The 25185-nt window shown below is 34.0% G+C and overlaps 2 protein-coding genes and 1 pseudogene across 2 annotated transcripts; all 3 read left to right on the top strand.

Moving 5' to 3' along the window:
- The first annotated feature begins 1031 nt into the window (after window positions 1-1031).
- Window positions 1032-3370, top strand: LOC120139108 (U-box domain-containing protein 3-like). The gene is made up of 2 exons (XM_039154438.1): window positions 1032-1369; window positions 2245-3370. Exons 1-2 carry the CDS (start codon window positions 1041-1043, stop codon window positions 3068-3070), a joined length of 1155 nt encoding a protein of 384 aa, XP_039010369.1. The 5' UTR covers window positions 1032-1040; the 3' UTR covers window positions 3071-3370.
- An 11223-nt stretch (window positions 3371-14593) lies between these two features.
- On the top strand, window positions 14594-16458 carry LOC120139098. The gene is made up of 7 exons (XM_039154432.1): window positions 14594-14765; window positions 14876-14910; window positions 15017-15104; window positions 15191-15334; window positions 15926-16117; window positions 16203-16282; window positions 16365-16458. The coding sequence occupies exons 1-7, from the start codon at window positions 14682-14684 to the stop codon at window positions 16456-16458; spliced, it is 717 nt and encodes a 238-aa protein (XP_039010363.1). The 5' UTR covers window positions 14594-14681.
- Window positions 16459-17023: 565 nt separating this feature from the next.
- Window positions 17024-19572, top strand: LOC120139097 (annotated as a pseudogene).
- Window positions 19573-25185: the final 5613 nt, after the last annotated feature.

Here is a 25185-nt window from a genome sequence, read left to right as displayed (position 1 = left end):
AACCTTGAGACGTCAAATATATGATTTAAAGATATACATGAATTCTATTGCAAACATTTCACGAGTAAAAAAAACTAACTGGAAGTCGGGAATACAACACTTGATTCTCTAGTTCGATGTTCTAAACAGAAACATGGTTGATGTTCTGACAAAAGGATTATTAAAGGGAGTTGGATCAAGGAAGCACGTTACATTTTTATTTTTTTGTAAAGAAAATAAACTCAGAACTAACATTATAATCTAATAATTTTAGACCTAGTCCTCTTTCCCTACCGTATACGAATGCTAATGTTTACTTTATTTTTTCTCTTTTTCCTTGACCGCCCCCGTTCTTTTGTTTTTCGTTGTTTTCCTTTTGCCTTATTATAGTATTTTTTTTATTTTTTTTTATTAATAATTATGCGCATTTATGGCACGTATTCTTCTCTCATGCCATCTTTTTCTCTAGGTCGTTGGTCGTTTAGCCGTTATTTTCGTTTATTTTTTTTAGGGTTAGATCTGATATCACCACGACTAATCAATGTGCTATTTATTTGTTATCATGCTGATCTTTCATGCTTTAGATCCTCGGATTGAATTTAGATACGCGATTTACGTTCGTGGATAGTATTTTCACATCGCTCAATTCTAATTTACGATTTCTCGATGATCTTTTAATAGTTTCATCCATTTTGTAGTTTGTTTGTCGATACTGTTAGATCTGTTCGTATCTACCTTTTATCCGATTTTATTTGGTTAATTTTTTAACATTTTTCTTATATGGACTTTGTGATATAAGGGGTTAATTTTCTCGTATTTAAGAAAAATATTTTTATTATGAATTTAGTTTAGAATTGTGATTACTTTTATAATAATTTAAATATTTTTAATTTTTAATAACATTAGAGATTCCTATATAAAAAATCAATATATAGTTTCTAAATTCAGTAAAAGGTTACAAAAGTATATCAAATACAAAATATTAAATAATTTTCAATTCATAACTATATATATATATATATATGCTCATGTTTTTTTTTGGAAAGACCCCAAAAGTAAAGATGGGTCACGACGCAGAGGAGGAGGAAACACCGCCAACAACCCCAACGACCGCCGCCGGCAAAGATCAAGAAGAAGAGACTTGGAACCTCCAGAAGCAAGCCCTTATACACGAGCTTTCTCAGAAGCTTATAACCGGAGATCTAAAGGCCAAGATTGAAGCTGCTCGAGACATTAGAAAACTCGTTAGAAAATCTTCTGTTAAGACACGTTCGAAATTTGCTGCTGCTGGGGTTATTCAGCCACTTGTTTCAATGCTCTCCTCCCCTAATCTTGATGCCCGTGAAGCTTCTCTTCTCGCTCTCCTCAACCTTGCTGTTCGAAATGAAAGGTCATTAAATCTTTGGATTTATTCTAAACTCCCGTTTTTTAAAGCTTATTGTTTGATTTCTTGTTGTTTTCATCGTTTGTTTGGTTGATTGGAAAATTTTACTGGATGAAAAAATGGGTTATAATTATTTATAAGTTATACAGGGTTGCATTTTTAAGCTCTTCGAGTAAATTATCAAGTCTATTAACTCATTTAGTTTTCTATAAATTTGAGAGTATTTGGCTATGGGGTCATTTTTCTTTTAGTTTTATTAGTAGCTTCACTGATTTTTGTGGGATTTGATTGCTTCTCTATTTGGTCCTTGTCCATAGAAAATAATTGATTGAGGGGACTGATTCAAGTGGTGTCTTTTAGCTCTCTGTATTTTTTAGATTGTTTTGGTTCTAATATAAAAATGGATTTTTTTTGGATGAGAATATATGGAAAAGGTAGCTTCTTGATGTAAATTTCAATCTTTGCTTTTAGATGCATAAATATGTTATTAGGGTTCTATCCGAAGTCCAAATTTTGTATTCCAGCTAACATGGTTTGCAAAAGCTGAATTAGATGTCGGACTGTCATTCAAGTTCTGGCAATACAATTTCCTTTCCTTTGCCCATGTTGATGACTCTACCCAGTTCTAGAATTTGAAGTTATGTGATTCTCTGTTCTCGATGACAATAAATGTCAATTATGTAACATAAGTTATGTTGATACAAATTTCCAAAATTCTTTTTATTTGTATCATTTTCCTTGTTGGGTTGGGAAATTCTGTACTTTTTTACTCTTGCTAGTTGCTGCTGTCCTCTTATTTCATGGGTCCATTGAATTGTTAGCGTCGGATTCTGATTATGCAGTGAGCTTATTTGGTTTTCATTTTTATTTTATGTTACCAGAAACAAGGTCAATATAGTGACAGCAGGAGCTGTCCCTCCTCTTCTGGAGCTCTTCAAACTGCAAAATAGTGGTTTGAGAGAATTAGCGACGGCTGCAATACTAACACTCACAGCTGCTGCACCTAACAAGCCCACGATTGCAGCCTCTGGTGCTGCACCCTTTCTGGTTCAAATCCTTGGTTCGGGAAGTGTTCAAGGAAAAGTTGATGCCGTCACTGCCTTGCACAACCTGTCAACCTGCAAAGAGAATTCCATTCCAATTCTCGATGCGAAAGCAGTTTCCCCACTTATCAACCTCCTCAAAGAATGCAAGAAATATTCGAAATTTGCTGAAAAAGCAACTGCCCTACTTGAAATCCTCTCTAAATCTGAAGAAGGTCGGGTTGCAATGACTGATTCAGATGGTGGGATATTAACCTTGGTTGAGACTGTGGAGGATGGCTCTCATGTAAGCACACAACATGCTGTTGGTGCTTTGCTTTCGTTGTGCCAAAGCTGCCGAGAAAAATACAGGGAACTCATCCTTAATGAAGGTGCAATCCCAGGGCTTCTACGACTGACTGTAGAGGGCACCAGCATAGCTCAAGAAAGAGCCCGCACTCTCTTGGATTTGCTTAGAGACACTCCGAAAGAAAATAAATTGGCTTCCTCGGTTCTGGAGAAAATTGTGTATGATATCGCTGCCCGTGTAGATGGAGCTGATAAAGCTGCTGAAACTGCTAAGAGATTACTGGAAGACATGGTTCAAAGGAGTATGGAACTAAGCATAAACCGCATCCAACAGAGGGCTGCATCTTGCACACCTGCTAACATTCCATCTGCATGAGGTATGATTTCTACACCCGAAGCAAGTAGACCAGTTGAACTTTGTATCCGTTCGAGATCACCATCAAGAGAGTATGAATCAATAGATTAAAATATATCATGGATTAGGTTTCACTGGAGTTTTTAACTTTCTGAGGTGCTATTTACTATCTCTAGTGTTTCTTTAATATCTCGACCCTGATCCCTGTGTGTATATATATACATGTGTGTATATGTGTGTATGTATATAATCTCTGTGATAATGCATGTATATTTCCACTGATGAAATCAAAGCAGAGGCATGTCTACCATTTTCCTTGTGTCAACTTAATGTAGCTTTACGAACTTAACTATTGAGGCAATCGATTGCTTATCAATGTTAACTTAGATAATAGTATGTTTTCATTGGCAAAAGGAAAGTGATACCTCCATTACTGTGGGGGACGATGTATGAGATCAGATGAGAGACAACAACATCGAAATTCGGTGTGTTGGTTGATAATTAGTTGAGACATGGGATGTTGAGGATATTTGCCACCGATTGTTGTTTCAAGTGTTGTTCCTTTCAGGGGGACATGGCACGAATTATTGTATCCTTCAACGATGTGAATCACAGACACCAGAAAATCTGGGGTCCTCTCTTTTCCCTGCTCATAAGACTTTATGATTGAAGTTTGGGGTTGAGCGTTGAAACAAAAGGCAAAGAATTGCAACTTTTGAAAGCTGCATGGAAAAGCAGCTTCCACGCCTAATCCGATCATGGGAGAGAATTAATGAGAAAAAATTTTCAAGGTAAAAAATGAACTGTAAACAGGTAATGAAGACTGTTGACCCATACACAGCCGTGCTTAGATCAAGAAGAATCGATGAGATCCAACCCCATACCCAGGCCAAGAAATGTTGACGAGATTCGACTCTAGTTGGTTGATATTTTTGCATAACACCATGGAGAAGAAGGAAGAGCCCCCACCATTGAGAAGAAAGCAAATGGTTCGACATCCAAGATCTGGGACGCAGTCGCACACCGTCTCAAAAGTTCGTACGTATGATAAATGTTAGGGTAAATTATTCGTTTAATACCTAAAGTTTCATTTTAGTCATTAAAAGCTTTAGTTTTTGTTCCATTTTGGTATCTCGTTCAAAATTAAACGTTAAATTTTGAAAAATTGAAAGTTTAAGTACTAAAACAGATCAAAAATGATAGTTTAAGTATTAAATGCATCAAGTTTTTAACGGTGGATATTAAAATGAAATGAAAACTAAATTATATGTATATTTTTGAGAAAATTAAAAGTTCTTTTAAGTACAAAGTGTGTTGTTCACCTAAATGTTATTACATTTACTTATAAGAATTAGATAGGAAATATCTCATATATGTATAAACATTATCTTAGTTATATGTAATATATATAATATATTAAATATTTTTAATTAATTCAGTTAACCAATTTCGAACCAAACTTTGAAGAAAAATTTAATTGATACCTAATCTACTATCTAATTAATTGACCAATTAACCGGGTTAAATTTCTTAGAATTAATCTTCAACATCAAAAACATAAAATCTTTCATCAAATCTTCGAAATCAACAAATCGTACATAAACCCTAATTTCCAAACTCATCATATAAGCATGATCTTCATGTAATATTTATACCAAATGATAGAGAATTTCAAAGGGATTAATTCTCTATCTAATAGCTTAATCCAAAAATCAATTGAATAAGCTAAAAATAAATTCTTACCTTGTAGATATGGTGGTGGACGTTTTGGGTCTGGAAGAAACTGAAAATTTATGATTTTTCTTCAATTAAAACATAATACACTTGACTTAATCTAATCTAAATGAATTTAAAATTCATTTAATGTGAAATTATCATTTTACTCTTAATGAAACATGATAATTTCAACTTGCCATTGCATTATCATCCATTTTAATATTCCAAAGTCAAATGTGAACAAATAAAAATTCACTTTCCACCTTTGCCCTTGCAAATTTTCAAAAAACTATAATTTAGCCACTAAATTTTCTAATTCCTGCTAAATATGTAAAATCGACTTCAATTACACTTATCCACATTAAATTTCACTGTTGAAAATAAAATTCCAACCTTTATCCATCATCCTTCAAATTTTCGTAAAATTCTGGTTCGATCCGATTATCATATTTTCTTTCGAACTTTACTGCTTTATAGTTTTTAACACAAATTCTGGATCAAAATTCTAATTCCCACAAAAATGTCATTTTTAGGTTTGAACTATTCATTTACGGGGTAAAATACCTAAATTTTAAAAATTACCCTTTTGGTCCCTAAACTTTTCCAACTTTCTACTTTAGTCACTAGCTTTCAAAATTTACGTTTTGGTTACAAACCAAAATTTGGGGAATTACAAAGAAAATAAAAAATAAAGAAAAAAGAAAAGGAAAGCAAAATGGGGGTTCAAGATGAAAATTCTAAAGGGCGTCTTGAACCCGAAGGAGGTCCTAAGTTGAAAACATGAAAAAGAGCTGTTTGAGTGATGAAAATTCAGGATTCGTGCAAGGTGAAGGTCCTGAATTGATTTTGAATAGGCGGTCAATTATAAAAAGGAATATGGTAAATCTGAAGAAGTCTTCTCGTGTGAATGACGTTAGATGGAAATCATATTTGGGACTCGTGAGTGAAAATGTTTCAATGAAAAACCAGAAGTTCAATTGAATGCAGATGAAGGTTCAATACTGGTTTATGACATCTATTTTTTGGAGATTTGGTAACATAGAGGGGACTTCACACCCTTAGACATTGTCACAATTCTCGAGATCCTTTTCACAGAAGCTACACTTGAGTTATTTTGCGGTGTGTCAGTTCAAAAACATCTTTACTCTTGATATGGGATCACATATTTGATTTTATTTTACTTCTTTTAGTAAAAGTTTGACATGTATTTATCCAAAAACTCTTTATATATATATAAATGAAATAAAGTGTTTTCTTTGTTAGCTCCTCTTTGCGAGCATCTTGTATTGAAATTTAATATATATGGTTTAACTGACTTGAAAACATAAGATCAACGTGTATTAGTGTGCAAAAGTTATGAAAAAATACAGGTGTTTGGAAGCTGACAAAGGTTTAGCAAGAGTCTTGCATAGCGGATAACCAGATGGCTAAAGCATCGAGGTACCTTATGGATACCAACAACTTGGGATGGTTCAAAATCCTGGTCACCAGTGGGGGAGTCCCACTTTAGAGCATAACAGGTGCTCAGAAAGGAGAAATATCGTTCTTTTTTATTAAAGATGTTTTGATTCGAGCAACGTGCATAAGATCACCATTTGAGGTAGGGGTTTCTAGTCGATAGTTGTTTCTACAAATTGTTTGATTCAGAGAGCCAAATCCTATGTAGCTTGGGGTTTATATAAATTTGTGAGTCAGAGTGAACCAATGGTTTCATTAAAGTTTGGAACAAGGTTTAACCGAAGAAGCGGTTAACAAGGAAAAAATCTTCCCCTTTTAGAATCAAAGTGCGAAGAATTACACTATTACATATATTTTAGGCATAAATAGGAGCATGCCATTCATGAAATGCATGGCAATAACTAAGTATTTTCATGTCTTTCCTAAAAAATAGAAGACCAATAGTAGCAAAAGCTTAAAAAAAAGTAACTTGTTCCAAGCCTTATGATTGAGGATTCAACGGTCACGAGATTTAAGACAAAGTGATATTTTCAAAACTTGAATATAAGTTGACAATTTATAATAGTTGAATTTTCCGATTTGATCTTCCCTGAAGAGTAGTGAAGCGAATCAATCCTAATTCATTATTTCTTCAATAGTAATGAAGTGAATCAAAGTTTCCAGGTCTGATCTTCCTTAAGGAGTAGCTAAGTAGATCACTTTCTTTCGGATTTTATTTTTCCTAAAGAGCAGTGAAACGAATTAATCCTGATTTAATCTTCCTTAAAGAGTAGTGAAGTTAATCAAAGTTTTCAGGTCTAATCTTCCTTAAGGAGTAGCGAAACAGATCACTTTCTTCTGGATTTGATTTTCCCTGAAGAGCAGTGAAACAGATCCATCCCGAGTCAATCTTCCCTAAAGAGTAGTGAAGTGAGTCAAAGTTTTTAGGTCTGATCTTCCCTAAAGAGTATCAAAGCATATCCTTTTTTTCTAGATTTGATCTTCCCTGAAGAGCAGTAAAGCAGATCCATCCCGATTCAATCTTCCTTAAAAGAGTAGTGAAATAATTCAAAGTTTTCAGATTTGATCTTCCCTGAAGAGCAGTGAATAATATCTACCCATATTCAATATTCTCTAGAGAGTAGTTAAGTGAATCAAAGTTCCCAGGTCTGATCTTCCCTAAGAAGTAGTGAAGCTGATCATTTTCTTTAAGATTTGATCTTTCCTGAAGAGCAGTGAAGCAAATCGATCCCGATTCTATCTTATCTAAGGAGTAGTGAAGTAGATCACTTTTTTCCGGATTTGATCTTCCTTGAAGATCAGTGAAGCGAACCAACCTCGATTCTATCTAAAGTGAATCAAGTGTTCCAAATCTTATCTTCCCTGAATAGTAGCGAAGCATATCAAATCCGATCTTCCCCGAAGTTGCAGTGGAGTGGATTGTCCTTGGAAATTCATTCTAAAGTTTGTTGCAATTGGATGAAAACTTGTATCTTTTATCTTTGTCCTATTTTCATTACACGATAATGGAAAAAGAGAAACACATTTATTTTATTTCCAATCAAATGTGACATGTGCCAGTCTATGGTTGGATAGAAAATATATTTAATTAAATAAATTAAATATAATAAAAAATTCCTCTAATTAGGTGGTGGCACTTGGCACTAATGATATGTGTCATGACAATGTATTAACAATTGTCACCTCCTGATTGAAGGGTTCATTTATAAAATTAAATTTAAATTAGGATTAAATTAATAGAATTTACAAGTATTGGGACCACATATGTAATTTTATAAATTTCTTTAACTGTGTAGGATATCCTTATCTTTAGTAGTAATGAGCTCTTTAGGAACCCATATACTTTAAACGATTTTTCCATTAGAGGTTCTTTGAGGACCTCTATGATTGTAGTTTTTAAAACTTTTTCTAACAAATTTGGATTTTGAATTTTCTCCATTTTCAAAACGGTTTTGTTCCAACTTTATCAAAAGAGGCTTTAAGATCATCAATTTTCTTTTGATGATCATCATTGACATTTGAAAGTAAATTTTGCAAATCCAAAATTTTCTTTTCAAACTCTTCTAGTTTGATTTGCAAATCTTTGATTTTACTTTCAAGATCGTTGTTGGTTTTAGATATGAGTTTATTTTCATTTTTCAATTTTGAAACATCATTTTAATATTTTAAAAACAATTTCTCATAATCCGAAGCCAACCCATTATATTCCTCTAATAACTCATCACAGGATAAATCATCAAAATCAGATGAGTTAGAGGTTACCTTAGAATCTTCCCCGAATGCCATCAAGCACAAGTTTGCTACTTTTTGTTCCTCTTCATCGCTCCATGTAGCCACATGAGCCTTGTGCTTATTCTTTGGTTGACCATTTCTCTTCAATTGTGGGCAATCATATTTGACATGCCCCGACTTTTTGCATTTATAGCAAATGATTGGGTCCTTCTCTTTTTGTTCATTTTTGAGGCCTTCATTTCGTTTGAATTTTCTTCATCGGTAAGGTCTCATCATTTTTCTGAACCGTTTGACAAACAATTTCATTTTCTCGTCATCGTCATCTTCATCCGAATCACTCTCATCTTTTGTGGATTTGAGAGCAACTCCAATGTTTTTCTTATTCTCCTTCTCATTTGGTGTCTCTTCAATCTTATCGAGGTCCACATCATCTTCAAGCATCATTTCATGAGTGAGGAGTGAAACGATTAGCTCTTCAAGAGTTAAGGACGTTAGATCCTTAGACTCGATGATTGCCGTCTTCTTTGATTGCCACGATTTTGGAAGGGAGTAAACTAGCTTCCTCACAAGTTTTTCATTTGAAATGATCTCTCCATATGATTTGAGACCATTGACAATCGTTGAGAATCTATCCGTCATAGCTTTGATATCTTCATTTGGTTTCATCTTTAAATTTTCATAGCTATGTGTTAGAATACTAATTTTAGATTTCTTTACCTCATCGTTACCTTCATGAGTGACTTGAAGTTTGTCCCATATTTCTTTGGCGGTTGTACAAGATGAAACTCTTCCGTATTCATATGGTCCAAGAGCACAAAATATAATATGGATGGCTTTGGAGTTGAGCTGGAATATTTTTGTCTCTCCTTCACTCCATAATCTTGGATGAGTGAGAGACTTTAAGTATCATTCTTCTACGACATTCCATGCTCCCATGTCACTTGCTTGAATGAAGTACATCGTTCTATTTTTCCAATAGGCATAGTTAGCCCCATTGAAGAAAGGAGGCTTGTTGACAGGCATCGAATCGAGACCGGAGTTGAAGTTTGAAGTAGAGGTCATTGATGACTTTGATTATCGATGTAACTCTTCCCGAATTGACTCAAGAGACGATTAAACCTTCAAATGAGTTAGGCTCTGATGCCAATTGTTGAGTTAATCGATTGACAAATATGACCAAGAGGGGGGTGAATTGGCAATTAAAATTTTGGTGGAAGCTTTTGCAGAAAATTGAAAGAAATTTGCACAGCGATTTAGAGTGATTCGACTTTCTCAACCAAAGTCTACGTCCATTACCTTAGCTATCCACACTAAGGATTTTCCACAAATTCACTAATTTGTTTTTCTTTTGAGGACAAAGAGTAACCTTACAAACCCTCAAGAATTATACCCCAAATTCTTGAGAACATTTTCTCCCAAAGAGAACAATACAAATTTGCAAACTTACAAGGAAATCCTCACAAGGTAGATTGTTTGCACAATTATAAAACAAAGAAAGGAACACTCAAGAATGAATACAATTGAGCACAATAAGTGTTCTTGAAAGCAAAATGAATATTGAATGAAAAATTGATTTGAAATGCTCAAACTTGAGGTTTGATGCTTTCTCTTTGATTCTCTCTTGATTCTAGTTGCTTGATGTTTCTTGTTATTGATCAATGGCTTCTAAGCTTGCTTAAATACACCTTGAATCACTTCTGAACGTTGAAGATCATTAATGAAGTTTTTGGAGCCGTTTAAGTGTGAAAACAATTAATATTTCTGCTCGGAGCGTGGGGGGAATCGGTACCCCTAATGGGGAATCGATTCCCCTAATGGGGAATCGGTTCCTTAAGTGTAAAATTAAAATATTTCGACCGTTGAACAGTGGGGGGGAATCGGTACCCCCTAGGGGGAATCGGTTCCCTCCGAGCATACTGGAATTCTCGAAGCCAAACCATTCAGTGGGAATCGGTTCCCTCTGAGCAATCTGGAATTTTTGGCTTTGAAATGGTTCGAAATATTTTGTAAAATCGTTTTGAAATTATTTTAAAATTAAAACTTAATTTTACACTTGAGTAAGGATTTAAAATGAACTTTGAAATACTTTGAGTAATATTTTGATATTCGATTTAATATATCGAATATGCTTAGAAAAAATCTTTTTTAAAATTAAAATTCTTTTAATTTAATTTGTTATATCGAAACATCAAAATGTTTTCAACACAACTTTACCATATTTTGAATGTTTATAAAATACTGTGTGATCAGCTTGACTCTGCAAGAAGCTATAACTGATAACTGTCTTTCCAAAGCGATCAAACCAAGCTCTTGGTGACTGTTTGAGTCCATATAGTGACTTATGTAATCTGCATACTTTGTTACTGCCAAGTTTCTTCTCAAATCCTGGCGGTAGGCTTATATACACCTCCTCTTCCAGATCACCATTGAGAAATGCATTTTTAACGTCAAGTTGATGTAGAGGCCAATCGGAGTTCACTGCAAGAGATAACAACACTCTAATAGAATTTATTTTAGTAACAGGAGCAAAAGTCTCTTGGTAGTCAATCCCATAAGTCTGAGTAAAGCCTTTAGCCACCAATCTCGCCTTGAATCTCTCAACACTTCCATCAGCTTTACTTTTTATTGTAAACACCCATTTACACCCGACTATTTTCTTTCCTTTGGGTAGATCGACAATTTCCCATGTACCACTTCTCCTTAGAGCATTCATCTCCTCCATGACTGCTAATTTCCAATTCGGATCATCCAATGCTTCCTGTATATTCCTTGGAACAAACAAATGTGAAATCCTAGATGTGAAAGTTTTATGGTTTTTTGATAATCTGTGATAGGAAAGATATTTTGCAATGGGATGTTGAGTGCAATTTTGGACACCTTTCCTAAGTGCTATAGGGACATCAAGATCAGGAATACTAGGTGAATTATTGGACAAAGTGGAGGAAATCAAAGGTGTAGTAGGGATAGGATTACCTGAAGTTTCGACACCAGAACTTAGATCTTCAGATTGGTTTCGTCCAGGGTTGATATTTGAGTCTTTATTTCTCAAATGAAATCTCTTCCTAGTATAAAACTGAAGCTCAAAATTCAAATCACGTTGATTAGTTTGTATATTTCTCCCCCTGAATGAAAATCTCCTTCATTAGGCACCAACAAACCTGATTCTCCTAGGCAATCGTTATTAGAAACACTTGAATTTGGATTTTCAAAGCGACCACTCTCAGAAATGCGTGGTTTTGTGTAGGATAAATGACATTGGGTAGTGCGATAGAAATGTCCAAAAAATTGTCTTCTATATCACTTGTCTCCCCCTGAAGAGAATATTTTGTGAAATAAGGTTTTGTTTCCAAAAACGACACATCCATACTCAAATGAAATTTTTTTGTTTGAGGATCAAAACACTTATACCCCTTTTTATTTGAAGAGTACCAAAAAAATGCATTTAATAGCACGTGGGTCAAGTTTTGAACGAAATTGGCATGGAACATGAACATAGATAGTACATCCAATAACTTTGACAGGTAACTCAGAAAACAACCTTGTTCCAGGAAAAGATGATTTTAGGCAATCGAGTAGTGTTTTGTATGTTAACACCTTAGTAGGCATCCTTTTTATCAAGTAAGCGGCTGTTAAAACTGCTTCACCCCATAAGTATTTGGGAACATTATGGCACGTGCTACTTCAAGTAAATGTTTATTTTTTCGTTCTGCAATGCCATTTTGTTGAGGGGTATCCCGACATGTAGAGTGATGAAAAATCCCTTTCTCTTTCAAAAAATCACCTAAGTGCTCATTAAAATATTATGTTCCATTGTCAGAATGTAAAATACTAATCTTGGTTTGAAATTGGTTTTCAATCAGAGTGTAAATTTTTTTGAATAAATCTTTCACGTCAAACTTTTTATTCATTAGATAAATCCAACATAACCGTGTGTGGTCATCAATAAAAGTAACAAACCACCTTTTACCAAAAATAATAGTAACTTTAGAAGGGCCCCAAACATCACTATGAATCAGATAAAAAGGTTTGGAGGCCTGATAATCTTTTGGTAAATAAGAGGAACGACGATTTTTTGAAAAAAATGCAATTTTCATAATGAAAAGAAGAACAATCAATCCCTTTAAATAATTCTGGAAATAAGTGTTTTAAATAAAGAAAACTAGGATGTCCTAGTCTATAGTGCCACAACATTATTTTTTCTCGAACAGAAATTGAACTAGTACCACTAAAGCTTTGAACTTTTTTATTACTGATAGATACTTCATCAAAGTAATAAAGACCTTCAATCATCCTAGCACGTCCAATCATCATCCCCAAGTTTCGGTCCTGAAATTCACAATGTGATTCAAAGAAGGTAATGAAACAATTAGAATCTCTAGATAGTTTACTGACAGACAAAAGATTACAAGCTAATTTAGGGACATGAAGAACATTATTGAGATTAATTTTCTCTGATAGTTTATTGAGTCATTTTCTTGCAATAGGTGAAAAACTATCATCGGCAATTCTAATTTTTTCATTTCCAGGGCAAGGTGAATAGGTATTAAATAAATGAGAAAAACTAGTCATGTGATCTGAGGCTCCGAAATCTATTATCCACGGAGAGCAATTTGGATAAGAAAGGGCTTTAGGATTACTACCTGTTTGTGCCAAAGAAACACTAGGAATACCGGATGAGAAATTGGATTTTATCAGTTTCAAGAGTTGATCAATCTGCTCTTTGTTGAAGGGACCTGAGTCAACTTCACTTGCAGTAGGAATTCCACGATTCTTCTCTCCTTGCTTGTTACTTTTCCAGTTAGCAAGTTTGCCATGAATTTTCCAACATATCTCACGTGTATGGCGGGGTTTGTTGCAAAAATCGCACCAAACCCGTGGTTTATCATCAGACCTGCGCTGGTAGTTTGCTACCTTGTAGGTTGCAACATCACTCAATAAGGCAGAATTTTCAATTAACTCACAGTACTCTTCTTTTTGAGCATGACATTCATTCGGCTTTCTTTCTTCTAACTTCGACAAATACTTCGCCAATGGATGGAAGAGGAGGTCTGCCAATAATCCTTCCTCGTACTTCATCAAACTCAACATTGAGGCCGGCAAGAAACTTGTAAATACGACTATCTTCTACAGTTTTCTTATGGTGATTACAGTCGTCAATATTTTTCCATACGTATGTGTTGAAGAGATCAAGATCCTGCCACATCCTTTTCAACGAATGGAAATATGTGGTGACAAAATTATCTCCTTGACGAATCTCCTCCAATTTTAAAGTCAACTCAAAAACTTGAGATTGGTTGCCTAGGTCAGAATACATCTAACATTATCCCACAATTCTTTTGCAGTAGGATAGCACATGTAATTGGAGCTTATGTCCTCCTCCATGGAATTGACCAGCCATGTCATAACCATAGAGTTTTTAGCATCCCAAGTAGCGTACAGCGGATCATCAACAACATGAGCCTTCTTGTCACTAGTGATGTAACCGATTTTCCCTTGCCCACGAATATACATCCGGACTGATTGTGACCATCGGAGGAAGTTGTCACCATTTAAGCGGATGGTGGTGATTTGGACAGAATGAGAATTGGAGTGGTGCTGCGGAGTGGCCACAGCAGGGGTTGAGGTGATTTCCGACTCGACTTCGGACATGGCTATAGTGATTTTGGAACTGCTGTGTTTTAGGGTTAAGACACGATTATGGCTCTGACACCAAATCAGAAAAGAATGAAGAAATAATGTGTCTTATTTCTTGAATGAGTACAAGGCTCCTTTTATACAGAGGGAAATTACAACAAAAAAAGAAACTAATTAGAGCCAATATTTGATAGTTTCTACTTTCCTACTTTTTCTTGATTTACATCTTTTACTTTCTATATTTACATAAAAAACAAATCCTAGAATATCTCACAGATTATGACTAAATCAAGGCTTTCAATGACCAAATTTCCAACATGTTACATTGTACTTTTATCTTTCCTTTTGAATTTGATTTATAGAGCTTATATTGCAGATTTCTCTCAAACTATCAGCATATACAAACCAACAATTGTCTCCATGTTTCAATAAACTAAATATAAAAATGGAACATTTCTTGTTTTTCTAAATTTACTGTATCATTTACAAGGTTTTTTGGTTATAAATTGTGATAACATCTTTCAGAACCAAAATTCCCATGTAAAATTTACCTTTTTTTCTTTGCCTCTATAATTTGAATGCGCAGATAAACATGTTGGAAGATAAATTGCTTCATCAGCAGAAGGTTTACATATTAGATATGCTTTGTTCTGAAATGCAATCCCAGATTTGCTCAGTAAGTAAATTGCCAATTTATGTTTTGCAGGGGTACTAGTTTTCCCCTTACTCTTAACCAAACTACACCATCATATTGCTGATGTCACTCTTATTTGTGGTTCTCATCAGGCATACAACCAATCCTGCAATTTTCTACATAAGAGGTTATTCCACTTTATGATCTCTATCATGGCTGTATCATGAATGTGACTAATATTGGTTTCTGTAGTTAATATTGAAATTTGTGTTGCTGAAATGATGCTCTTGCAGAGTAGCTGAAACAAGACAAGTCCTTTGCAGAATAGTCTATGGTAAGGCTATATTGCAGTTGATGCACGTGAAGCGTGAAAGATTGCTGGTATTTTCTTTTTTCTCTGTTTCTCTTTTTCCTTCGTGTCTCTCAAATACCTACTCTTTAGTACCTGCCTATTTTTCCCATTTCAGAAACAGGTAGAGTTACGTAGAACTGGAGTTCGGGAGTCTCAAATGTTGAAGTTAAATTTTGTCAAACATCATTCTGCTTCTTCTGAAAAGGACACTAAGCATGGCGATAATTCATGTTCAGTTACATTTGGAAACAACCTTAAGGTACCCTCATCTGTTATAAGATATGGATATACCCTTAAGTCCTTTGCTGCTACATCCCTTTTAAATGAAACCCACATGAAGTTGGGTTTGTATGGCTCCCAATTTTCAATTTAATAGTGTTTTAAGTGGCTAAGAATTTACTTAAATTGGAATTACTATCTTGAAAGGTTCTGGCTCATATTTTCTTAAAATGTTCTATTTTAGAGTATGATATCTGTGTTTTTTTATATGATTAATTCCGAATGCCTACAGTTTGAATAACAATGTTTGCAGCAGTTATATATTTTGTGTATGCCGTGTAAATTGTTCAAATTAGTAAAAATATATCTTTATGCTTTAAGGCATCGTTTCTACATATTGTGAAATACTACTGAGTTTAAAGCATAAGGGAGAGACCATGTGGAGTGCTCTTAAATCTGTTGTACTGAATAATGCTCTTAGCATTCCATCAACTATACCAAAATCAACATTCTCAGTTTTTATGGTTCATACTCTCTTATGATGTTGTATTTTACAGTTGAATAACTCAGTGCCTCTTATATTGTTCTCAAAGATGCGGTTAATTGATATTTGGTTAAGTTTGTGGTACAGGGAGCCAGTGGTAAAGTTAGCACAATGAAGCGTGAGCTTGAAGCTTTGGAAAAGAAAATAAAAAATTGGACCAAGTCTTTTCAAATTTGCTGCAAGATAAAAGGAGAACAGAGTTCTTCTGGAACTATTAAATTGGTCAATGACCATCTAAAGAAGAGAACTTGTTGCAGATTTATACGCCAGGGTATTCAGGTCTGTTTAACTCTCGCTGTTATTCTCCTCAAAACACTGAAATTATTTTGTGACAAGATGCATAAGTTGTCTATTATTTCTTCAGTTGTGGGAGGTTAACGATTTGCAGAACAGGAATGGCCATCACAATGTCATCCTCAACTACCATGGGTTCATCTGTAAGAGGTTTTTGTTATTGTGTTTTTATGTCAAAGACAAATATGTCGGGAAAGTTTTACATTTATTCTTACAATACGGTGATTTGCAGTCTCGCATTAAATACTGGCCTAAATTCAAGCGTTTTAGTTGCAAATAAATTGAATGATATGAACATCAGTAAGGTAACAAACTTAATCACATAACTGAAGTCATGTTTTTCACTATTTCATTTCTCATCCTTATCTTTAATTTTTTTTATATTGGTCATTAGAACTTCCCAAACATGGATGCTTGCTCTGCATTTCATTGTCTTTAGCCATGAATCTACTAAGAAGTATGTTGGGCCCAAAAGTTTGGCACAGGAAACACAAGTAAGGAATCCTATCTCAGAATTTCACGTGTCTCCTGCATTTATCTTTTGAAATAAAACAATTTTTTCAGTTGAACTTGTATCAGAAAAGTACACCCACTTATGCTTTGATTTGTCATTGTACTAGAATGAATCAGATAATAGTATATATTTCAGATTTCGAGCAGGTGACTGTAAATTGTTGCAGTTATCTTGTCTCTGGTCTTGCTTGTCAACTTTACTTAATATTTTTCTGGTGCTCTATCTTCTTTATCTTAGAAATTTCAGCGTTCCAGAATGCAGTGGTTGAAAGTTTTTTCATTTTATTTCTTCTGATTATGCAGAGAACTGGTTCACTTTTAAGAAATCTTCATGATGTCGTTGAGGAAGTACAGGTAGCATGGTTGGACATTAGAAATATGACACTTGCTAGCTTTCACTTTCCATCAGGTACATTTTTTTTCGTTATTGTGTTATTAGTAACAACATGGTTTAAATCCTTGAATCAGTTGGCTTTGGAAAATTTGCAATTTAATTCTTTTTCTTTTATGTTTGTATTTTGGGGTTGGCTTTGGGTTGCTAAGGTTTAAACCAAGCCTCTTCTTACCAGGGCAGAAGGTTCTTGGCAGTTTGATTCTTTTCTTCTTGAAACCAAACTACCAAAGTCAAGATTGATGACTAGATCACTTTCTCATTAAACATATTACATTTTGAAGCTTGTTCGTGTTTTCTCCGGCATTGAAACTGAGTTCTTCTTTATTATTATTATCTACTGGAATGGAGTTTATTGATTTGAGGTTCCTAGATAAATTTTTGGGTAAACTATGTATTTAGTCACTCGTCTATTCCTATGGTTCCATTTTGGTCACCCAACTATTTTTTTCTTCAAAATCATACCTAACGTTACGTTTTAGTCCCCACAGTTAAAAAAATAAACATAACTGCTGATGTGCCAATTTTTTTTTCAATGATGACATGGCATTACCTTATGGTGACACGGAAGCATTGCCGTTAATTTTTTAACGGCGGTTGACCAAAACGGAACCAAAGTGTAATATTAGGTATGATTTTGAAAAAAAAAAGTAGTTGGGTGACCAAATGGAACTGCAGGAATAGGTGAGTACTAAATATGCAGTTTATCCTAATTTTTTTTACTAGTGGTAGGATGGAATAACAGTCGTGAAAGAAATAATGGTTAGGTTTCTTTCTTCAGTCAGTTGGACATACTAAACGTAGTCTCATATGTTCTTACCATTAAAAGTTCTAATACTTCTATCTCATCCAGTTAGTTCTTTTTGTAGCATGGTTAATGGTTTTTGCATAACCATACATGGTCTAGCAAAGTAAAATCTTTGTTGAGTGAATTACTTTTGCACTTAGTCTGTTGAAAAGACATGTTTTATCAGATTGAAACTTGATATAACCTCCATGCTTTGCAGCTAAGCAGTTGGATTTACAGCTTGCTTTCGTTGATTTTTAAAGTGGTACAAAGGTGACGATGACTCTTGACGTGACTTGTTTGAACTGGTAAAGTCCTGCATAAATTGTTTTTTTGAACATTTTCAATGATAAGCATTTTGTAAGTCTGATGCTTTATCTTATGTCTGAATCGTCTGGTTTGGTGTATGATCTTTTGATGTAGTTGAGAAATTTATCCTCTAACGAGAATGGTTTAGTTTGTAACTGGTAAAGTCTGGTACATTATTTTTGAATATTCTAAGAAATAAAGTGAGAATTCAAATGAAGAGAGAACATAAGTTCTATTCGAATTGATTGCTGAAAAAAAAACAGCCTACTTTTATAGGATGAGAATTGCAAAAGTAAAATTTAACTAGATATCTTTTTCCTAACCTTTATCTCCTAAAAAACCCTTACCTTATCTTCTAAGAAGCTATAGTCCTAATCATAAAGTACAATTATGACAGCTTTCCACACACCCCCTCAAGCTGGGTTTATATGTTGTACAAACACAGCTTGGATTTGAGCCCGTCAAAGCTCGTTCTTGGAAGGGCTTTGGAAAGAAAATCGGCAAGCTGTTGTTGAGTAGGAATATAGTTTAGTTCCAAAGTCTCATTGTTGACCTTTTCTGAAATAAAGTGTCTGCTAACCTCCAGTTCTGCATGTGTTTTGTCCGGTCATGATGAACATGATTTTTAGCAATGCTTATGGCTGATTTATTGTCGCTTTGTATCTTGAAGTGATCCTTTGAATCAACCTGTAACTCTTTTAATAGCCTTTAAATCTACATCCCTTTACAAATTCCTCAAGTGCTCGAAATTCAGCCTCGGCACTACTCAGAATTGCCTGGTTTGGATATATGGTCTTTTCATGTGGTTGAGAAACATATGCTGTATTGAGAATGGATTAATTTGTAATGGCTGTATAATATATCCAGATATGTTTAGATAAAATTTGTCAACTAATTATACTTTCTTATTTCTTGGTTTCTTACAGTGGGGTCTATCCGTCAGATATCCAACCTTATCGTACACAAACTCCCGCCGCTGGGACAGAAAACTTAAAGCATCAAGCACTCTTGGCTGAAATCAAAGCAGCGGTTGGGAACCTTAGGGCTGGATATTTGAGGATTATAAGGCTCTGTAGGTGTGTTTCCCAGGTGATGCAATCTTCAGGAAGGTGCTGAGGTTTTTCTAGCATCTTTAAGAAAACAGAAGGGGCGTCAGCAATTTGTTGGAAGCCTCTCTCTGTTGCTTGTGTGAGGCTGTGAGCATGATGTTTCTTTACAAATTGTACTACGGAATCGACGACTTGCCCTGACATCCTTAGTAAGTAGTTGATTAGCTTTCTTTCTCGAATTCATGGAACATTTTTTGTGGTTGTGTTAGCCTTTGTAGTGGAGCACCTTAAAGTAGCCAGTTTACTTGAATCTGATGAGTTTGAAGTAAAATGAACTCTACTATTTTTAAAGGCTGCCTCTATTAAATGCAAGGTTAGCCTCTTTTTATCATTTTCCCCATCTTTTCTGTTTATTTGTTCGTTCGTTCTTCCAAGTGGTGCTATTGATGGTTGATGACTAACAAAGTTCATTATCCAAGAACTGTGCCTAATGAAGGAATCAGCTTGATAACGTTTGAGAAATAAAAGATGTGTGGAAAGATAGATGCGCAGCATTTTGGACTGTATTTTTCACAGATGAGATGAGAGCCCTGCCCTGTTAATGAGGTTAGCTTCTCTCTCCTTTGAAAAAGAAAATTTCCCAAAACAAGAATTTAAAATTTAGTTTGTTGAAGCGTGTACATCGTTCTTGTTTGAATTGTAAATACTAGGACCACCTGATTGATAATGTGTGCTGTTCTTTTTGGACCATTAAAGCCATTGTAGGAAATTGGATGTGGTTTTTTTCAGAGAAATTGAAAGTGTCTGAAATTGTGAATGGTATGGTGGGAAACTGTCTGGTATAGACAATCTTGCCAGTTATAGAGGTGCATTATTTTTCCTAATTACCAGGCGTAGAATTTACATTGGTTCAGTCAAGGTTTGTAGATCCAAAAGGTTTGTTAAGTAGGATTTCTACTGTATTTAAAGAGCCTCCCCCCCCCCACAAAAAGAGGATGAATCCAAAAAAATGGATTTTTCTCATCTTAGGATTGACAAGGGTGAGCTGTTTCACACAACTCTTATTTCAGGAGTCAATTCACTTGGCATATCCTATATTTTTGTAACCCATTGTGTATATCTGTAAAAACTAAACAAGACAAGGAAAAATATCTTCGCAAATTATTTGACCTTTGAAAGTCCTTTTGTTTCACTAAAAACAGCTTTCGAAAAATAAATTACATTTCATGAAAATATTTTTCAGAAAATATTTTTTAGAAAATATTTTACATTGTTTGGATGCTGCATTATAAAATGTTTTATACTGTTTAGTTAGTTTTTCTGAAAACAATTTACGAAATCTGTTTTTTTGTAAAAAGATATAATTTTTTTTTAATATTTTTCTTGTTATTTACCTTTTAAATTTATTTTTATAAAATTGTATTTTACAAAATTTTGAAATTAAATGTTTTATTTCTATAAGTACACCAAATTAAATTTGTAGATAACATAATAATTTATGTTGATTGTGTTATAAATACATAATTCTAGGTTTGAAGTATTCATGATACTTATTTATTAGCATTTTTAAAATTAAATTTTAACTTATAATTAATATTATATGTAGGTTTAATTGATATAATCTTGATAATGTATTAAAAATATATTATCAAAGTAAATAATTAAAATTACATCATTATTAAAACAACAATAGTACATCACATTGGAATAATAATAATCTTTTCAAAGTGTTTACATAAAATTACACCACATTAAGACAACGATATTATCCAACTATAATAAAACAAAGATATTGTTTAATTCATAATTAGTGTTATAACGCATCAAACCAACATATTGTTAAAGTCTAATTAGTACTACACCACATTAAAGCTTAAATATTGTCCAAGTCATAAATTGTAATACATGTTATTAAAAGTTCATATCTTAACTTTGAGGAAACTTTTGAAGCCAAATTTTCCTATGTTTTGGTTTTTTTTTTGTCAAGAAAGCTTTGGCCTCTAACTCATTTTTTGCTAAAAAAGTTAAACACCTCACAAAGAAAGTCGTTATCAAATTCTTATTTCTCCATTGACGTAACTTCTTCATAAAGATATGGTGTCTTATCCTCTGTAAATTTTTTTAGTGTTTCAGCAATCTCACCAAGTTTCTCACCTACTAATTGAAAATGATCATCCTTGACATTCTCTTGGACATTCTTCCTTTTACGTTTTGATGTACCAGATGAAAATAATTTTGTTTTTTCCTCATCGATATCTTGAGTACAAAATTTAACAGCACTGAACATTCATTAACATCATCCAATTTTATATAAGCAAAAGTTCTAGCAAAACTCCCTGTTGCCATATCTTGACCAACAACAAGAGTCATCTCATCATAAAAATCAATTTTTTTATTCAAAAATTGTCTAAATTTTAAGTGTGCCTCTTAAATATTATAAACAATTAGAATAAAAAGTAAAATTCAAATTTCATTTATTAAAATAAGAGTATATAAAGATTATCGTCACTATACCATCATGTCACTTCATCGCAAGTTGACATTTTTAGGTTCTTGTCCCACCCTAATCCACTTTCTTCACGAATTGTACGTATAGTTTTCCATGTATTTTTGATAGTTCTCAAATGATTCTTCACGTGTTTAGTGGGATATTGGACTTGAAATTTTTAGGAAATAGCTGTAGCAACTCGATTTATAGAAACTGCTCTAAATGTATTAGATGACTTATTACCTTTTTGCGTCTCTTCTGCAAGTATTTCGAGAAAATAACTTTTCATTGGTTTTGTCCACCTAAAATTTTTTGATGTGCTCATTGCTACATTAATAATCATAAAAAGGAAGTAATTAGACGAGCAATAGAAAAAAATTAAAAGCTTAATACAACAACAATTATTATATATGGAAAAAAATCAGTTTATAACAAACTCAAAATTACGAAACTCAAATTATGTAACAATTTGTAATATCAACCCTCAAATATACACCAAGCACCTAATACGTAAGACACCAAGCACTCAACTCACAAACATGGATATCTAATTCTGCTGTAACACCTAACACGTAAATGCTACTACTCCTCTCTCATTATCCAACAACCATTTCAAGAAAACAAATATACACATTCATGAAGAAACAAAACTAAATAAACTATATAAATAAAGACGTTGCAACACCCAGGACCCATCAAAGCATTTATCAAACACCAATCAAACACTAACCAATTAACGCCCAACAAACATAAAACGTAACATTTATAATATCAACAAACTTAAAAATAATAATTTCAACATCCAACAAATTGAATTCAATGTCCAACAAACTTAAAACATTATCAATTTCAATATCCAACAAACTGAAAACAACAATATCCAACATATGTAACATAGAAATACTCAACAAAAAGTTCTAAATAAAATTAAATGATTCTATTTATATAATCACTCCACATAGCTTGTGTAATTTTATCTCTCTTAGTAGCCCATTCTCTAGCTTTTTCTCTCTCTTCTTGTTGTGTAAGAATTGATGTTATCGAATCAGGCTCGTGTTCCTCATATAATTCTTCGTTAATTAAATCATTAGGATCAACTCTCATTATATGATTATGGATGATAGTACAAGCCAATACTACATCTACTTGTGTTTGAAAATCCCAAAATGGTTCAACATCCAATGCACGAAAACGTTTCTTTAAAATTCCAAATACTCTCTCAATAGTGGTTCACAATGAAGAATGACGAAGATTAAACCGTTCCTTTGCATTTTCTGGACGATGATTGTTGAACTCTTTTAAATGATATCTAACACCACGATATGGAGAAATAATTCCATTTCGGATGCCATATCCAGCATCAGCAAGATAATATTTACCTACAATTTGACAAAATGTTATTATTACTTAATATATTATGAATTTAATTTAATTATTTTTTATTTTAAAGCTAAGTATTACCTTATGGAATACTAAATCCTTTTCGGTGTGTAAGTGCATCAGTTAAAACACGAGAATCATGCTCACTACCTTCCCAACCAGCTAGAACATAAGTAAATTTCAAATCAAAAGTAATGACAACCAATACATTTTATGTCGTTCTCCCTTTATGACTACGAAATATTCCTTGAATGTTAGGTGGAACAAATGCACAAATATGAGTTCCATCTAATGCTCCCATGCAATCTTTAAAATATGGGTAAAACCTTGAATTGTTTCTTATCTCAAGAGGAGTTGACTCATCGGGTAATCTAGTGGCTAATTGATATAATTTCAAAATAGCTCTTAACACAATCCTAAAGTAACAATGAATTATTTCAATTGATTTATAATATCTTGATCAAATCACTCGAAATCTTGCATTATGACCGATTATATGTAAAAATATGAGAACTTGCTCTTTAACATTCACTGATCTTGTCGACTGCAATAAATTGTCACCGACCTACTCCACACTTTATTCTAGGAAACAAGAGCAACTTTTTATAGCCATCAAAACACTTAACCAGATGACAACTGTTAGGGCAGCTAGTCTAACAAACTAACTACACAGCTAACCTACCCATCTAACCGGCCACACGTGACAAATAACTACAACACTCAACAAGTACTTTATTATATTCACGAGGAGAAAAATGGAAAAACAAATTCTATTCTTGATTTTTAAGAGCAGCAATGTGCGAAATCATTGGTGAAACAACCTTCATATCTGACCCTTCCGTTATCGCTACAATGACATCCTTACTATTAGTTTTGACGACCTGTCTCAAATTCATCTACCATGCAATACAAAGACCCTCATAAATACCACAAAACCCGACATAAAAAACTGAACAAATCTCTATGGTCTTCGAAAAACTTGTGATCCACTCCTCCCATATATGATCGAAGAAGACCACCGCATGCAGCAACCTTTGTGATCCCTTGCAGAGTGCCGTGGGTGTTTCGTTTCCACCACTGTTCAGGCGGTGAAATTCAGTGTAATTTTTTATTCACATGATAGACTTGTTCAGGTTTCACTCCTGTTAAGTCTTTATTACACGAACAACCTCCCTCATTAATCGTGAGCTTGTATACACTACATTATCCATAATCAGATTATTCGGATAAAAAATACAGTTATTACATCGCAACTAAAGGCATCAAATAGTAATTTCGAACATCAAATCCCAATTATCATTAACACCTGGAAAATGAGATGGATAACGCAAATTATAATCAATCCAATCAATTATATTCAAGCCAAAGAAATTTTCTAGTCGATTATATTTAATCAAACTTGTCTAAGTCATAGAAGCAACTAGACAATCACGAAAAATATGGGATAGATTTTCAACGGCAGCACCACAAATGGAACAACTCATATCAGAAGTCATGTGTCGACAGGCTCTTCCTTCATTTGTCAAAAGGATGCCTTTATAAATCAGCCAAAGAAGGGTTCTAATATGTTGTATGCCAAGATAATTGGCTAGTAAGCTTCATATCGATAGATCATCCCTTTCGATCACAAGTCACAACTCTACACTTGTTATAGGCACATTTAGTAGTAAACCACCGCTTAGTATATCCCACTTCCAAACTGGAATATCCAGGCTTCCACTAAATAATGGAGTTTTGATTGCTGCGATCCAGGCCCGACCTAATACATGTGCCAGATGGGCCTTAGCCCAGGACAGCATGTTTGAGGGGGGCATTAATCTGGCTCTTCTGGAACTCCTCTATTAAGTTTTTTTCTTGTTATCCACCATTAGTTCGTTCTCTCGAAAGTGAGGTTGAATTTCTGCCCCTCTTTCTGGTCACTACTATTTATGGTTAATCGGAGAGGTAAAAACATAGAGCTTTATGAATAGACCTTAGCAAACTTCAGATCAATACAAATTCCTCGTTGTTACTTACGTGTGACTTTAACGCCATTTTGAATAGCTCTGAGAAGAGATTCAAAGCTAGGAGAGGTGTAGGGTGCATATTATTTCAGGATTTCATGGAGTGTTACTTTCTAATTGATTTAAGGCTCAA

The sequence above is a fragment of the Hibiscus syriacus genome, unplaced genomic scaffold (assembly GCF_006381635.1).
Source record: "Hibiscus syriacus cultivar Baekdansim isolate YM2019G1 unplaced genomic scaffold, ASM638163v2 tig00110722_pilon, whole genome shotgun sequence".
Taxonomy (NCBI): domain Eukaryota; kingdom Viridiplantae; phylum Streptophyta; class Magnoliopsida; order Malvales; family Malvaceae; genus Hibiscus; species Hibiscus syriacus.
Note: the sequence above shows the minus strand (reverse complement) of the source record. Positions and strands in the feature narration are given on the sequence as shown.